Source organism: Gracilinanus agilis, chromosome 3 (assembly GCF_016433145.1).
Source record: "Gracilinanus agilis isolate LMUSP501 chromosome 3, AgileGrace, whole genome shotgun sequence".
NCBI classification, from domain to species: Eukaryota; Metazoa; Chordata; class Mammalia; order Didelphimorphia; family Didelphidae; genus Gracilinanus; species Gracilinanus agilis.
In genome coordinates, this window is record NC_058132.1 from 408256246 (window position 1) to 408272962 (window position 16717).

A 16717-nucleotide genomic window follows, 5' to 3' on the forward strand; every position below is an offset into this window, starting at 1 on the left:
AGAGAGAGCACTAAAGATTAGGAGGATTGGGAAAGACTTTCTATAGGAGGTGGTGGCACCTTGAAGAAAGAAAAAGAATGTAAAAGTGTAAGGAAAGAAGGTATGTTTTCTAGCTGATAGGAAAATCTGGGTAAAGACACTGAGGCAGGAGACAGAAAGTTGAATTTGGGGAATATCGAGTAAGTCAATTTGGCTGAAACAGAATTGATGATGATGATGATGATGATGATAGCTAACATTTATGTAGTGTTAAGTATGTACCAAGCACTTTGCTAAAAGTATTACAGTTATTATCTTATTTATCCCCACAACCACCATGTTGGAGGTGATGGGGAGAGGTGCTATTATTATCCCCATTCTACAGTTGAGGAAATTGAGACCGAGACAGGTAAAATGATTTGTCCAGGGTATACAACTCTAGTGCATGTGTGATCATGGCAGGATTTGAACTCAGGTCTTCCTGACTCCAAGCCCAGTGTACCACCTATCCAGTGTACCACCTAGCTTCATGAAGGAGAGCAATGTGAAATAATCCTGGAGAAATAGACTAGAGAAAAATATAAAGGCTTTGATTGCCAAGTTGAGAAATTTGTATTTTATTCTAGAGATAACAGGATGCCATGGAAGATTAAGCAGGAAAGTGATTAGATCAGAATAATGCTTTAGGAAAATGATTTTGGCAGATGTGTAATGTTATAAATAAGAAGAGATTGGTGTTAAGAGGCAACAGTCCAAAAGTAATAAGGACCTTAACTATAATGGTGGCTGGCAAGTAGAGAAGAGAGAAGTTATGGAGGCCAACTAAACAGATGATCAGAGGTGAGAAAAGTGAAGAATCAAAGGAAACTCAAAAGTTATAAATCTAAGTGAATGGCTATACACCAAAATAAAACAAACAAAAAAACATACGGAAGTTTGAAGGAGTGATAGATTGACAGTGGGGGAGTAAAAGAATTATTCTAGATGGATATACCACATCTGAAGAGTCAATTTTGGATACTCAGGGAAATGTCTGGCATGCAACTGGAGATGGGAGGTGTAGAAGTTGGGGATTACTTTGGAAGCTGTGTGAGGGTTCAACCAGAAAGAAGAGAAGAAGAATTTCCACTATTATATAACAGTTCAGGGAGACATGTTGAGGGTTTAAAACAGTGAGGGTACTGTTTAAAAAATAGCATGAGATTTTAAAAATAGTATGAAATGAAATTCTCAAAAATGTTTTTGTCCATATAATTTCACATGGACTGAAATTTGACAATAAGGACTTCTTCAGGGAAAAAAAGCAAGTGGCAAGGTAGAGAAAAGTGGCCATCTTCTTCTCAATTCCATACTTCAAATCATCTCTTTTCTCTAGCCTCAAAGGATGAGATGAGATAACCATTCTTCTTCTAAAATAAACCCCTCTCAAATGATATATGTATTATTTTATATTTTACGAACTGTAAGTCACTAAATAAAGGCTAGCGATTATTGTTGTTATTTTTATATCTTTGCCCCTGATCACATTTTCTCTGGAAGGTCCCCCTGCAAATTTCTCCTTTCTCCAATTTTAAATCTCTCTTTAGCCACTGATTCTTCCTTTAAATATATCCAGATCTCTAATCTTTAATCTTCACTTGACCTTATTATCTTGCCAAATTTCCATTTTATATCTTTTTCCTTCAACTATCAAACTCCTTTAAAAAAGCTGTATTTGTTGCCTCCATTTTCTCATTTCCAGCTCATTTTTCCCTTTGTATTTTGGCTTTATTCCTATCACTACACTGTAACTGTTATCTCTAAGGTCAATGATCTCTTTATTGATAAGTTTAATAGCCTTTTCTCAATCCTCATCCATCTTGATCTCTCAGTAGTACTTGATACAGCTGACCGCTCCACCCCTTCTCCTTCTGGATACTCTCCTCCTTGGATTTTCATGACATAGCTGTCATACCTCCCCCTTCCTACCTATTTGATCAATCCTTCTCACTCTTCTTTGAAGTATCACCCTCCATTCCCTACACTGATGCATTGGAATACCCCAGGGCTCTGTCCTAAGGCTTTTCTTCTTTTCCTCTCTCTCTATTCAACTCTCTTGATGATTTCACCAGCTCCCAGAAATTCACCTCATCTCTATGCAGAACAAAGAATCAAATTTAGAGCAAGAAAAAACTTTAGATGTCATCTAGTTCTGTCCTCTAAATTTAAAGAGAAGAAAAATAAAGCTAAGAGAGGTTAAGGGCCTAAAGTCACATAGATTAAAAAAGTGGGGAAAAATAGGATTTGATCCCAGGTTTTTTGATTCCAAATCCAATGCCTTTTCCATTACATCATATTACCTACCTCCCCTTGAACTCCTACTTCAATCCATTCTCAACACAGGTGCCAAATTAATGTGCCTAAATGGCAAGTCTGACCATGTCAGTGTACTATTCATGAAGCTTCAGTGGTTCTCTACCACTTTTTGGATAAATTTCAAACTCTTCTGTTAGCATTTAAAGCCTTTCACAGTCTGTCTTAAGTTTATTTTAGCAGGCTAATTAGACACAACCTATGCCTTCATATATTCTCTGATTCAGGTGAAGTGGCCATTGTTATTCTCAATACACAGCATTTTCAATCTAATGCCACAATTTGTATCAGCTCTCTCATGTCTGGTATGTACTCCCTCCTCACCCACATCCCTCTGAATTCCTAGCTCCCTGAAAGATTGAGCAGCTCATGGGCTATCTCCTTTAAGAGGCCTTCCTAGATTACTTTCAGTTTTCAGTGCTTTGCCCCCATAATTGTGTCTTTACTTTGTTATAGAGCCTATATTTGAAAATGGCAGTTCCTTAGAGGGAGGGATAGACTAATTTTTTTGCACTGGTATCTTCAGTGTCTAGCATAGTGACTAGCACATGTTAAACACTTAAGAAATGCTTGCTAGTTGAATCTCGAATTTAGAATCAAAGGATCTGGTTTCAGATACTGGCTCTGCTACTCTGAAAGATAATGTGGTATATAGTGGAAGGAAAAGGTATGGAGTAAGAAGAAAACTTAGATTTGAATCTTGCCTCCATTATTTGTTAATGTGATGATGATGGCAGCTAGTGTCACAGTGAATAGAGTGCCTGATCTGAAGTCAAGAAGACTCATCTTTCTGAATTCAAATATGGCTTCAGACCCTGTGTTACCCTGAGCAAGTCACTTAACCCTGTTTGTCTCACTTTCCTCAATTATGATGATGATTCCAAATATCATTTTCCTCATCTATAAAGTAGAGATAATTTTGCTCTACCAACCTCACAGGATTGCTGTGAGAAAAGTACTCAATAAGCCTTAAAGTGCTATGCAAGCTTGAGCAGTAGTTAATCTTTCACAATGCAGCAGCAGGATAAATTTTACTTCTATCTGTGTAAGCTCCCTGCTGAGCCTGTGGACAGCAGTTACCAAAGATATCCTTTCTCATTTGCAAGATGTCTTGCCCCATTTCTATTTCTTCAGCAGTCTTTTTTCTATTTTCAGCCTTAAATGTAGTAAACTAACCGTCTACCATTCCCAACCTTAGCAGTTTTGTTTGTCTCTCATCGCTCTTTCTATCATTATCACACTTTTTGGAGCTTAATGATTCTGCAACCAAGGTTTGTCTATTTTCGGCTTCACTCCCAATTTCAAGTAGGATTCCATTTCTGACAGGGATGGGGTTTAGCTGTTCTTTCTGCATTTATGATCACAGCATTTTTCATGGTCTGAGCTGTCTTCTTGATGACTAGATTTGCCTCCCCATCTGGAATTATAGAAAGTTCTCCTAGGGCTATCCTTGTTGTCTTTGTTATTAAAATTTATTTGCTTCTTAAACCTACAGAAACGGACTATATGACCAGCCCTACCACATAGGTAGCACTCGCGATTGGCATTATATGTGTTTCTCTTCATGTTAGCACATGTGTCTGTCTGTCCTGGCTCTGGCTTCTGCTGGCTTGCAGAGCTAAGTTTTTGATTTCCTCCTTTTATCTCTCTTTGCCTCCTTGAGCTGCCTCTTCAGGTCTGTAATGAGCCTGTCTTTTTCAGTCTGATTCCCTAGCCACTCTCTGTTCTTTATTACGGGAATTATGGATATAAGTGGCATGTTGTCTGAGTTCTTTTTTTTTTTAAACCCTTACCTTCTGTCTTGGATGTTTTGGCTCCAAGGCAGAAGAGTGGTAAGGGTAAGCAATGGGGGTTAAGTGACTTGCCCAGGGTCACACAGTTGGGAAGTGTCTGAGGCCAGACTTGAACCTAGGATCTCCCATCTCTAGGCCTGGCTCTCAATCCACTGAGCTACCCAGCTGCCTCCTTGTCTGAGTTCTAATGACAGCATTTCCCACTGGGGACAATTCTGTCTGAAATAGTTCTGTATGGAATGGTAGTCCCCTTAATGAATTGTCTCCTTTTATGCTAGAGGGATTCAGCAGCTTGGTCTCTTCTAAACCCAAGTAAATTCTCTGCATTTTCTATAAGATGGTCTAAATACATGCTGGGATATTCTTCCTCAGTTTGTCTAAGCTTTTCAAATTTGGTCCAGGCATTAGGTCTCTTGGCATGTATTTTGAGAGCCTCTAGAAGCTAAGTTCTACATTGTATTAGGTACCTCATGTTGGCATGTGAGGATACCTCTAGGTCATGGTGGTCTGTGGGCCAAGATGTAAGATTTTCATTGGTCCTAGGAACTTTGCCTTCTCTGATGGAGTATAGAATTCGTCTAGCAAAAATTTGACATCCTGAAAGCTAGGGTTATAAAGATCAAAGGTCCTTTTGAGTTCCTTGACTGACTTATGCAGTAAGAGGAAATATTTGGGAAATCTGTGTCTTAGAACCTCTAAATCTTGGGCTGTGAAAGCCTTATATGCTTTCATATTGACTATAGCTCCCTGTGGCTGTAAATGAGTCTGGTTCACTATGGGATATAGAGAGATTGTGGAGGGTTCAAGCAATTTTGCCTCAGTTAGTTTGTCTGTAGTAATGTGACTAGTAGCGGTAGTAGGGTTGGTAGACTTGGTTGTGGACTGTTCCTGTGCCTTTTCTATGATTTCCAGCTGCATTATCGTGTGGCTATCTAATGTTTGTCCTTCTCTGATCTTTTTGTTAATTTCAATAAGTTGTTTAATTTGCTCCTTCATAGCATTTATCAAATCCTCATTTGTAGTTCTCTTTGTTCCCTGTGTTAGGTCTAGCAGTTTCTTTAGTGCCCATAGTCCTTGAAATAACGAAATGACTATAGCACCCATTGTTGGCAGGTATGATATAAATTCTGCCAAGCTTACTGCTAGCTATTTATATGAATCATAAATTAGCAGCAGCTTAAGGCAGTAATTGGGAATAACTTCGAACCACAGGCAATATGTACCTTGTAAGACTGCCCAAATGAGCAAGCTAAAGCTTGTAACAATGAAAGATAATCTAGCCAAAGCCATTTTCCCAACACCCAAAAGGACTCAGTTCCTTTCGGCTTTGCCAAAAACCATAATGGGCTGTATGGTAATACTGGACAGGGCCTGATAGAGAAATGGCCCCAAGGTCCTCTGAGGCTGTATGGTAATACTGGACAGGGCCTGATAGAGAAATGGCCCCAAGGTCCTCTGATGGTCTAAGGACCTAAGCTGAGTGAAAGTGGGAAGTTTAGGTGGACACTAAGTTGTGATAGTGAACACTGGATCCCACAAAGTATTTGAAGCTCAGCTGTACACCTACCTCCCACCTAACAGTGCCCAGGACTAAGTGATCAAGTGAGAAGCTATGAATTGAATCAGACAACTTCTCTGAGTTCTTATCCTGGGTTTAGCTTGATGGATAACACTTATGACTGGGATGTGATTTTGTTTGAGCAATCCCTTCCCCTTAGATCCAAAGAATGTAGAAATGATCTTTAGGATAGTAACAGCATTCACCTAAGTAAGCTTAAAGATTTAATTGTAATAAACTCAGGGAAGGGTCAAGGTTGAAGGAAGGAGGTGTTGGGAAACTACACTAGACTACTGATGATCAGCTTTGCCAATCAAAGAAATAATCAGGTTGAGATTGTCTCCTGGAGAGGTTTCCCTCTCTGTGGCACTCTGGCCAGGCCAGGCACCTTTGGTCCTGACCAGGTGAGTTGAGGATTGATGGTGTTCTTCCTTGATGTTAACTGATGTACAGCACAGCTCTGTCCAGAAGTCGAGGATGTGATAATTAGTGGAACAGGATGCAGGTAACCTAAGCAGGTTGATTGGTCTACCCACCCAGCCACCTGGGTTCCCTTCTCAGGAGTGAGAACATTTTGATCCAGTTTCTGCCTTTTATAATCCTGGCAGTAACTGCTTTTTGTCCTCTGGCTCATGGCATCTGGGTTAGTTCTAAATTCTAAAACTGTTGGGTGTCACACATCCTGTTATCCATTTTGCTTATAAGAAATTGATGTTACACTGTGTAAGCTCCCTGCTAAGCCTGTGGAGAGCAGTTACCACAAGCCATCTAGTGCAATGATGGTGAATCTATGGCACATGTGCCAAAATGGCACACAGAGCACTCTCTGTGGGCATAAGCACTGCCCTCCTCCTCCCCCTTTCTCCCCATATTTGTTACTAGAAAGGCAGAGGGACTTGGGCAGAGCTGTTCCCCTTTCCCTCTCCATCATGCTTGAAGATACTTTTTCACATTACCAGTCCCTCTGCCCAGCAGCCTAATGGGAGCACACAGGAGATAAGGTAGATGGCAGAGCTGGAGGGGAGCAGCACTCAGATCACTCCCTTCCCCTTCTCTACATTCACTGAGGAAACACCCACCCCTCTGCTGAGCAGCCCAATGGGAGCCCTTCCTCCTTCCCCTGTGTGGAAGCTGTCCCCAGCATGTGGAGGGGAGGAGGGATGTGGCACATGGTCTCTGGGTGGAGTATGGCACACAGTCTCTAAAAGGTTCACCGTCACTGATCTAGTATCTTCTCCAGGTAAAAATATCTTAGCTCACAAAGCTCCATCTCTTCAACCCTTGTCCTTACATGGAGAAACTATTCCATCTTAGCTTATAGAGTATTGGTTCCACTTTCAATCCCATAGGCTCTGCTTCTTGAGAAAGAGCCCAAATCTGTACCCACTGCTATTAATAACAACACAGAACAGTGGACCAATAGAAAAGATTCATGAGGATAAAACAAAATTAAAACAGGTAATATCTCTGAATGCCAAGAGCTTTCATTTCATTAAAAAAATAAGATTTGAATTGCAGAATTTTATTTTACAACCAAACCGACTGAAATGAAACCCCTGCCTAAGAAATACTTAATATCTAGTGGTATGAAAATGAAACAATTACAATAAACAACAGCAACAACTTAAAATACTACCTGTCAAAAGCAGGTGCGTTGGCTTCAAATCCCCTTGACATTCTAACACGATGAGATCCAACCTTAAAAAAAGAATATTAGACTTAATCACGTAAGAAAAATAAATTTACAGATTTAGAGCTGGAAGGGACCATTTTGTTCAAACCTCTCACTTTACAGAAGAAGAAAATGAGACCACATAAGATTGAATGTTGTTTAGGGTCATACAGGTAGCAAATGTCAGAGGTAATATTGGAACCAAGAGCTAGCTCAAATACTAGGATCTCCACACAAGCTTTCCCTATTATGATAGCAATGATCTTTGGACCCTAAAGAGCACTTAGGTTTAGGCTTATATTTCTCTTCCACATAAATATATTGCCTTTGAATGTGTGAATGAAAAAGTATTTAAATTTACTTTGTGTCAAGCACTGTGTTGAGCTCTGGAAATTTAAATAGGAAAAGTAGGATAATCCCCTGCTTTCAAGAAGTCTATAGTCTAGCTGTGGGAGATAACACCATAAAGTAAGTTCAGCTTCAGGGAAAAGAAAGGCCTTTCATATCTTCAGGTGGGAGAGATAGCAAGGTCAGGGGATTTAAAGGTTTTATAAGTAGGTCAGATGACAATGTTAGAGGAACACAGGATATAAAATCAGGACAGATGGCAAGGCCTGAAGGATCTTCAGGAGATGCTGGCAGGAAAAATGGTAATGATTCCATTTTATGTGTAAAAAGGTAGAGGGTTTGGGGAATGGATTAAACTGGGCCAATGTGATTATGTTAACTGCGGGATAACAGATTCAGCCCAGGTAAGGCCTGTCCTGAGTTAACAAATACAGATCAGTACATATCAGGGATGGATGTTGGATTAATTAACAAGGGAAGGAGAAAAAGGAAGTTTGGATAATCCTAATCTAATGCCAGCTACCTAAAATCCCAGATCTAAATATCTCTTCACAGAGATTTCTTCAGATTGCTTTTCCTACTTTGCTCCTCTCCCCACTATCTAAAATCCCAATTCCTGTTCCTGGTTAAACTAACACTAAACCCCTTTACTAGGTTTAAGGAAAGGGTCTGTGTAAGCCTGATAGGGCCTAAAGAGGGTCCAAGATCCAAAATGATCCAGGCCTGGTCTCACAATCAGATGCCAGATGTCTCAGGATTACTAGGAACTCAGCAGATATCAACCAGCTAGCAGGAAAGAAGGATAACAGAGCAGCAGGTAGGATGGGAAGATAAGGTAGAAAACAACCAAGGGAAAATAGCCAGTCCCTCCAGGTCAAAACCAGAAAAAGGACACAGCTCAATTCTCTCCTGCAGAATTCCAGAATCTCTTACTCTGTTGCCCATGCCTCTGCCTTTTGCAAACTTACTCACTTTCCTCCTTAACTAAACTTTTCCATGTAACACACGGGAGGAATTTCATGGGAAGGAATAAAGTTGCTGACTCTTTTTTGGACATCCCTCCCAAATCTAAGACTTCTTGGATTCATACATATAATTGAAAAGAAGTATAAAAAGAGAAGCAAAAAAGGGGCATGGGGCATAACAGTCTGAATCCCAGATATCTAAGGTAGGAAAAAGGTATCCTCTACTTCAATCACTATGGCTTCTATAATCACCTGAGACAGGAACTTCAGTAGTGGGGGAAGGTTTGAGAGGGCAGAAAATATAGAAAACACTGTGATGACCATATGAAGGGGGCTGAAGAGGTAATAGAAACCAAGGCTCCAGGGAGTCAAGACATTGCCCACTCTTTTTGTCAATATTATCAAAGGCCTTTTTGAGGCTGAGGTATTTTTATGATTGGTCAAATAAAAAGCCATAAGGAATGGAAAAAAACAAAACAGCTCTTTTTTATGCTCCTTCTTATTCCTTAGGCTCCAAGGAAGGACAATATTATACCAAGATGATAAGTGGAAGGCTTTTTACCTTCAAATCATAAAGAACTAATGAGTCATCTACATTTAAAGAAAATGCTAGCAGTCCTAGATAGTCTAATAATACAAACAAGGTCAGGATGAAGGGGTAAGAAAGGAAGTTGACAGACATGAGGTACTGACTAGTTGACCAATGGAATGGTTGTCAGAGGAAGGGGGCAAGAGTAGATGATGAAGGAAAAAAAGTCAAAGAATTGTCTCTTTAACTAGATTTTTGGTTTGAAATCCAGGGATGAGGTATTTTTCCCATTGACTCATACTGGACTACAGACATGAAGCACTCATCATGTATTATTATATTGATATTTTTATTCTCACATGGAATAGGATAATCAAAACAGAATGTATTTGATCTGAGTATTTGAAGATAAATAGAAACTGGACAGTCCAAGAAGGACCTTTTTTTTCTCTACCATTTCACACTGTTTTATAAGGCAATAATGCTGAACTGCCTACCTTCCTTTTCTGAAGATTCAATTCAACAAACATGTATTGAGAATCCAGAAATGAGAAGATAGCTAGGTAGTTCAATGAAAAGAGAGCCAGGCCCAGAGATTGTAGGTCTTGGATTCAAATTTGATCTCAGATACTTCCTAGTTGTATGACCCTGGGAAAGTACAATCCCCATTGCTAAGCTGTTACCATTCTACTACTGCCTTGGAACCAATACTTTGTATCAATTTTAAGACAGAAGGTAAAAGTTTAAAAAAAAAAAAAAAGATTGCACAAGTGAGTTTTTATTTTAAGATTGCATATGCTCCCCTTCTCTCCTCTGACACTCTCTCATGTCTGGATGATTCCAAGAACCTTCTGCTTGGTCTTCCTGAGTCAAGGTTCTCCCCACTCACCTGCCAAATTGGTTTTCCTAAAACATGGGACTTTCCAAGACACTATAGTAGCTCTGCGGTCCTCAACGAAAAAATATAAATTCCTGTTTGGTTTTTAAAGGCCCTTTATAATATGGCTCATTCCTCCTTTCTAATTTTCTGACATTTTATTTCCCACCATGTATTTCTATAATCCAGTAACACTGGCCTTTTTGATGTTTCTTTTTAATTGGCTCTCACTCGGGCCTCATGTCTTCCTGCCAGTTACCCTGGCTTCTTTCAGGTCCTAGATAAAAATCCACCTTCTACAAGACACCTTTCCTGATACCCCTTACCCTCTAACATTACCTCCAATTTATAGTGTGTTTATCTTGTTTGTAAACAATTGTTTGTATACTGTCTCCTCCATTAAACTGAGATCCTTGAGAGAAAGAACTTTTTGCCTTTCTTTGTATCCACAGCACTACTTGGCACATAGGAAGAAGTACTCAGTAAATCCGTGTTAAACTGATGGCTTCATTTAAAGCAAGAATGTCAATACTGACAGGAGATTTAGTTGTTCTAATGGCTTGTCAACTCAGTCAAAGGCATTTAGAATAATAGCATTTAGACTAACAACAGTTATGCTAATGACAGGTGGATCAGAGTAACCTAATCTATGAGCCACTGATAGAAAATGTGTCTCAGTGAAAGGCACACTGCTTGATCAATTCCTTTGCAAACTAGGTAAAAAATACTACAGACTACGCTGAAATAAGCATATGTCAAAATAAAAAAAAACACATTATATTCTGATGACTAAGAATCCCTTAAATTGAAATAAAAAGTAATTATCAAGGCCAGCTTAATAATATGCCAAAGATCTTATTATACAATCTGAACCTTATGATACTCATCAGAAAGTATACTAGAGATCACAAAAACTATCACTATGGCAAAATGCCATATTGGTTTTTTACTGGTTTATATTTCAAATATGTACAGTCTTAAGGTTTGCAGAGCACTTCCTTATAATAATTCTCTGTGGTAAATTAATATGAATATTACCTTATTTATACAGATGGGAAAACTGAAGGTCATAGAGACTAAGTAATTTCCATGTGGGCATATTGCTAATAAGCTTTATATATTTTATATATTGCTGAGCACAAACCCTAAAGGCATTACTTTAATAATATTCAGAAGAAATGGCATTGGGCTTTCTTTCAATTTAGAAAAAATTACCATAAGAAATTCAATTACAGCAAAAAAAAACAAAACCCACTAAATTAATTGGAGTGGAAGTTGATGTTGATAAGGACAGCAAGGAAGAAAGAAGCTTTTGGACTCAATGGAGATTTTCCTGAAAAAAAAAGATTAATAATATCAAAAACATACTTGTATGCCAGGTTGTTCCCAAAACAATGGTACAGATCCACGGATTTGAATGAAGGAAGATACTGCATCATCTAAATATATAATCTAAGGAGGCAAAACCAAAGTTTTATAGTTAGAAACAATTTTGCATATTAAAAAAATCATCTTTTTAAAGAAAAAGCTTATACTTCCTTTACTTCAGAAAGCAACAAATTTTATTAATTTATACTTCTTGAGCTTTTGGACAAATTGATTTTTATAATCAAGATGCTTAGAGATGTTCTATAATATGTTTAATGAGCTAAAATTTAGTATCTTTTAAACTAATATCTATTTTATAAAAATAACTTAAAGCAGTAAAAATAACAAATTAAAAATTCTTAAAACTAATAAAACTGCATTGTAAATACAGTACTTTGATTATTTCTCTAAGAAAGATAATATCCTAGTGAACTCTCCAATTAGGTATTATACCTATAGATGATTTCTGGCCTTAGTTTTCTTTACTCCTACAATTTTATACTTTAAAAAACTAATTTGCTGAGTTGAATGTTTTTATGTTCTCATACACACATCCACTACTAGTGTAAGCCAGGAATTATAAATATTTTGGACTAAATTTCAGTTCAAGTTTCTATAATAGCATGGAATACCAGTGTCATTTTTTAAAAAAGGTTTCAAAATGTGTTTGATTTAACCAAAAATGATTCTTAAAAAAAATTCACTAACATTATAATTCAGTATTTATTAGAAGATACCTAAATCAAGGCAGTGGTTAGATCATTTATTGAGTTATATACACTATCTTGCCATATAACTCAAGAGTTATAAGATCACATTCTGTAAAAGCTATAGAGAAAACTTTTATCCATAATACAATGACCAGAAAACAATGACTGACAATGGAAAGACTGTTATATTTAAGAAAAATGTTTTGAGTTATATAAGTTATGTAAAAAAAAAATAGGCCTTCTAGGATCACTTATGAAACACATCTTAAAAATAACAAAAAACAACAAAAAACAACTACTAATACCTGTTCTGTTTCTACAAAATTAGCAACATGACCATCATCATTTGTTCCCCGGACATTAAACCTGGTCCCAGCTCGTTCACAACTTAGACGTGAAATAAGGCAAGCTTTTGCCTGACGGTGAGCAGCATAAATTGTTCTAATTTCAATTCCTCCACACATAAGGTGCAATAACCAGTCATCACAATTCACACCATAGTGCTTGAGATGTAAGTGTAGTGATTGATTCCTAATGAAAACAAAATTAGATTAGCTTACTGAAAACAAAATATATAGAAAAGATTCAATCCAACTAAAGTATACTTCAATGGATAGATTTGTATATATATTATACTTTAAAACATTGACCTGGATGACATGAAGCATAATTGAATCTATTCTTTCAACAAATATCTATTATTAGAGTATATTGTTCTATTAGGAAATATAGGATACGTATGCAAAAACAGTTGAGAAATATGATCAGGAAACATTTGGCTATAATGTGATTTGAATTTCATTATTTGTGAACTTGGACAAATAATCTGACCTCTCTTTTCTCCTTTAAAAAATACTACAACTTCCTCTAGTTTCCTTACTGAATTGTAAAAATCAAATAACGTATATGAAATATGAAGCATTACAGAAATATAAAAGTTTATTAAAAACTAGACAGTATATATGTGATCCTCAAGGAAAAAAACCTTAGTCACCAAATATAACACTTCATAAGAAAAAGTATTAGGAGAGGTAATCATAAATAAGTATGTTTATCTGAAAAATTAGAGCTTATAAAGAAATCACACTCAAATATACAAGGAGCTAAATCAATTGTAAAAAAATCAAGCCAGTTCCCAATTGATAAATGGGCAAGAGACATGAATAGGCAATTTTCAGATAAAGAAATCAAAACTACCAATAAGCATATGAGAAAGTATTCTAAATCTCTAATAATTAGAGAAATGCAAATCAAAACAACTCTGAGGTACCACCTCACACCTAGCAGATTGGCTAAAATGACAGCAGGAGAGAGTAATGAATGTTGGAGGGAATACGGCAAAATTGCAACATTAAAGCATTGCTGGTGGAGTTTGTGAACTGATCTGGTTGGAAATTTGGAATGATGCCCAAAGAGTTCTAAAAGACTGCCTGCCCTTCGAGCCATTGCTGGATTTTTACCCCAAAGAGATCATAGATAAACAGACTTGTACAAAAATATTTATAGCCGCGCTTTTTGTGGTGGCAAAAAACTGGAAAATGAGTGGATGCCCTTCAATTGGGGAATGGCTGAACAAATTGTGGAATATGCTGGTGATGGAATATTATTGTGCCCAAAGGAATAATAATAAACTGGAGGAATTCCATGTGAACTGGAAAGACCTCCAGGAATTGATGCAGAGTGAAAGGAGCAGAGCCAGAAGAACATTGTATACAGAGACTGATACACTGTGGTAAAATCGAATGTAATGGACTTCTGTACTAGCAGTAACGCAATGACCCAGGACAATTCTGAGGGATTTATGGAAAGGAACGCTCTCCACATTCAGAGGAAAAACTACAGGAGTGGAAACACAGAAGAAAAACAATCGCTTGAACACATGGGTTGATACGGACATGATTGGGGATGTAGACTTGAAACGACCACACCAATACAACTATCAATAATATGGAAATAAGTCTTGATCAATGATACATGTTAAAACCAGTGGAAATGTGTGTTGGATATGGGGGCGGGGGAGGGAAGGGGAAAGTAAAAACATGAATCATGTAACCACAGAAAATTTTTCTAAAAAAATAAAATATTTAAATCTTAAAAAAAAAAAAAGAAATCATAGGGAGCCTTGTGAGGCAAGTGAATATGTCTGTAATTATGAGTGTCTGTATACACACATGTACATATGTATATAAAGATGCATTTGTAGTAAATATATATAGACAGATAGATGTGAAAAAATATATTTCCAACTCTGTCTCTCTGCTCTGGATTTTGTTATCTATTGTAATGTTGATTGTAGATAAAAGCAAATGAAGAGTATAATGAGAAACACGATACAAATTTGTCCTGACTACAGAAATGTAACCACAATCATTTTTATCATTTACATCTAATTACCAAGGGTACAGCAGTTACATAGGTCATGTCCGGATAAGTTACTTTAAAAAAATACTAAATTTTATTCACCTTCTCAAACTTCACTGTTGTTCAAGTAACATGATATTCTAACAAAAAAACAAACAAACAAAATAAAAAGAACTCTGGTTCCATAAAGTTGAAACTGCCAGAAATCTGACTTCTGAAAAACTGGAATATTACGCATTATTATCAACCATGGTATTATTAATAGAAATTCCTAGAAATTCTATTGTGTCTTAATGATTGATGCCATTCCTAATTTAGATACTTTAAAATCATTTCTAAATCTGAAATGATAATCTACATCAAAGAACAGATAATATAAACAATATCCTTCTCTACTATCTTAAATATCTAATTATAGTCAGAAAAATTTCATAGTACATGAATATAAAGGGAAGCATAGACTCACCAGAAAAATCTTTCATCAGTTGTACAGATTTGAATGCCACGACAGGCATTAAGACTCAAATCTAAACTGGTTCCAGTTGCAGACCATGCAAAATAAAAGTTTCCTGAATTCAAAATTTTACGAACTTCTGAAATGCGATCTTCATCTGAAGAATCAGTTCTTAAGGATATAAACTCAGTAGAAATAACTCTAAAAACTTCAGATTCTTGAATCTTTCCAACAGACATGCAACCCGTGACTAGAACCAGATATTGTACCATTATATCACCTATAAAACCAAAGCAATAGTTGATGAACTCCAAGTAGTTTTCAAATATAATTTAAAACTTTCTTTTGGCGGTCTTTTTTCCTCATTTCTAAAGCTTTTAGTATTCATTGAGAAATATCAAGGAAATTAAATTCTAAGTTTCACTAGAACACTCATAAAAAAAAAGAAAATTTTAACTTTAAAACTAATAGTGCCTTGAAATACTTGAATATAAATAATAATAATATCAATATTTATTAAATTATTTGACACCCTTAAGGAGTTTTCTACAGCCTCTAATTAAAACATTAGAAATAAGTGCCTAGTAGCAGATGTTCTATCCCAGGCAACATCATTATAATTTTCCTGAAAGAATACTTTATTCTGGAAACAGGAGGGAAGGACTTTAATCAGTGAACATGCAATCCAAATCTTCCAAAGGGTCTCAAACAAGATTTCTCTACTGGTATGCAGTCCTGCAGTTGGAACTGCCAGTTTTTCTCTACCCCTCCAGAGAGAGGAAGAGGGACTTGTGGGAGTGGGAGAAGAAGAGGGAAGGAGGGAGGGAGAGAGGGAGAGGGACTTGTGGGAGTGGGAGAAGAAGAGGGAAGGAGGGAGGGAGAGAGGGAGGAAGAGAGGAAGGTAAGAAGGGAAGGAAGAAGGAAGGCAGAGAGGGAGGGAGGAAGGGAGGGAGGGAGGGAGGGAGGGAAAAAGGGAGGGAAAAATGGAGGGAAGAAGGGAGGGAAGGAGGGAAGGAACAAAGAAACAAACAAAAAGAAAGGAAGGAAGGAAATGAAATGAAATGAAATTTTTATGCTGGAATGAAGAACTATTAATCACAATGCCTTATAAATGTTCTAAAAATAGAAGTCATTTTTTCATCTTAATAACAGGCATATATATGTGTGTGTATACACACACACACACACACTTACACACATTTTGCTTATAATGGCAGTCCCTTTTAAGCCTGAAGGCTTCGTTTACTATCAAGATTAAAGTCAGCTCACACTAATACTTGAAAGAAACTCCAAATAACATAGATGGTATCATCTAAATCAGAAGATCACTATATTCAGTATTAGAAGAGACCTTAGAGATCATCTAATTTAAACCCATCACTAAATATAATTAAACTAGGGGCATCTAGGTTTCTCAATGGTTAGAGAGCCAGGCCACTTAACCCCAATTACCTAGCCCTTACCACTCTTCTGCCTTGAAATCAAAATACCTTGATTCTAGACAGAAGGTAAGGATGTAAAATAAATTAATAAAACTGAAGCCTAGAGAAATAATGTGACTAGACTGGATCTTACTTCATACTGCCTTTCTTTGTTAAAAATCTATAAAAATAAGGATAGGAAAAAAACTATATTGAAAAGTTTTGCTTAATTGACTTACCAAGGTTCAGTTGTAATACACCTATGAGTCCATATGCATCCAATACTTTGGAATACATGCTTTTGATTGCCAATTTTTCTGCGAATGCTGT

At 37.0% G+C, this 16717-nt stretch overlaps 1 protein-coding gene across 1 annotated transcript in view; it reads right to left on the reverse strand.

Annotated features, from left to right (window-relative positions):
- Positions 1-16717, reverse strand: part of SYNJ1 (synaptojanin 1) — a 141535-nt gene that overhangs the window by 77424 nt on the left and 47394 nt on the right. The window contains exons 2-6 of the mRNA XM_044670207.1: positions 16627-16713; positions 14979-15246; positions 12457-12682; positions 11442-11525; positions 7319-7380 (exon numbers count right to left, since the gene is read on the reverse strand). Of these exons, the coding sequence (XP_044526142.1) occupies positions 7319-7380; positions 11442-11525; positions 12457-12682; positions 14979-15246; positions 16627-16713 (727 nt within the window). The remainder of the gene's footprint in view (positions 1-7318; positions 7381-11441; positions 11526-12456; positions 12683-14978; positions 15247-16626; positions 16714-16717) is intronic.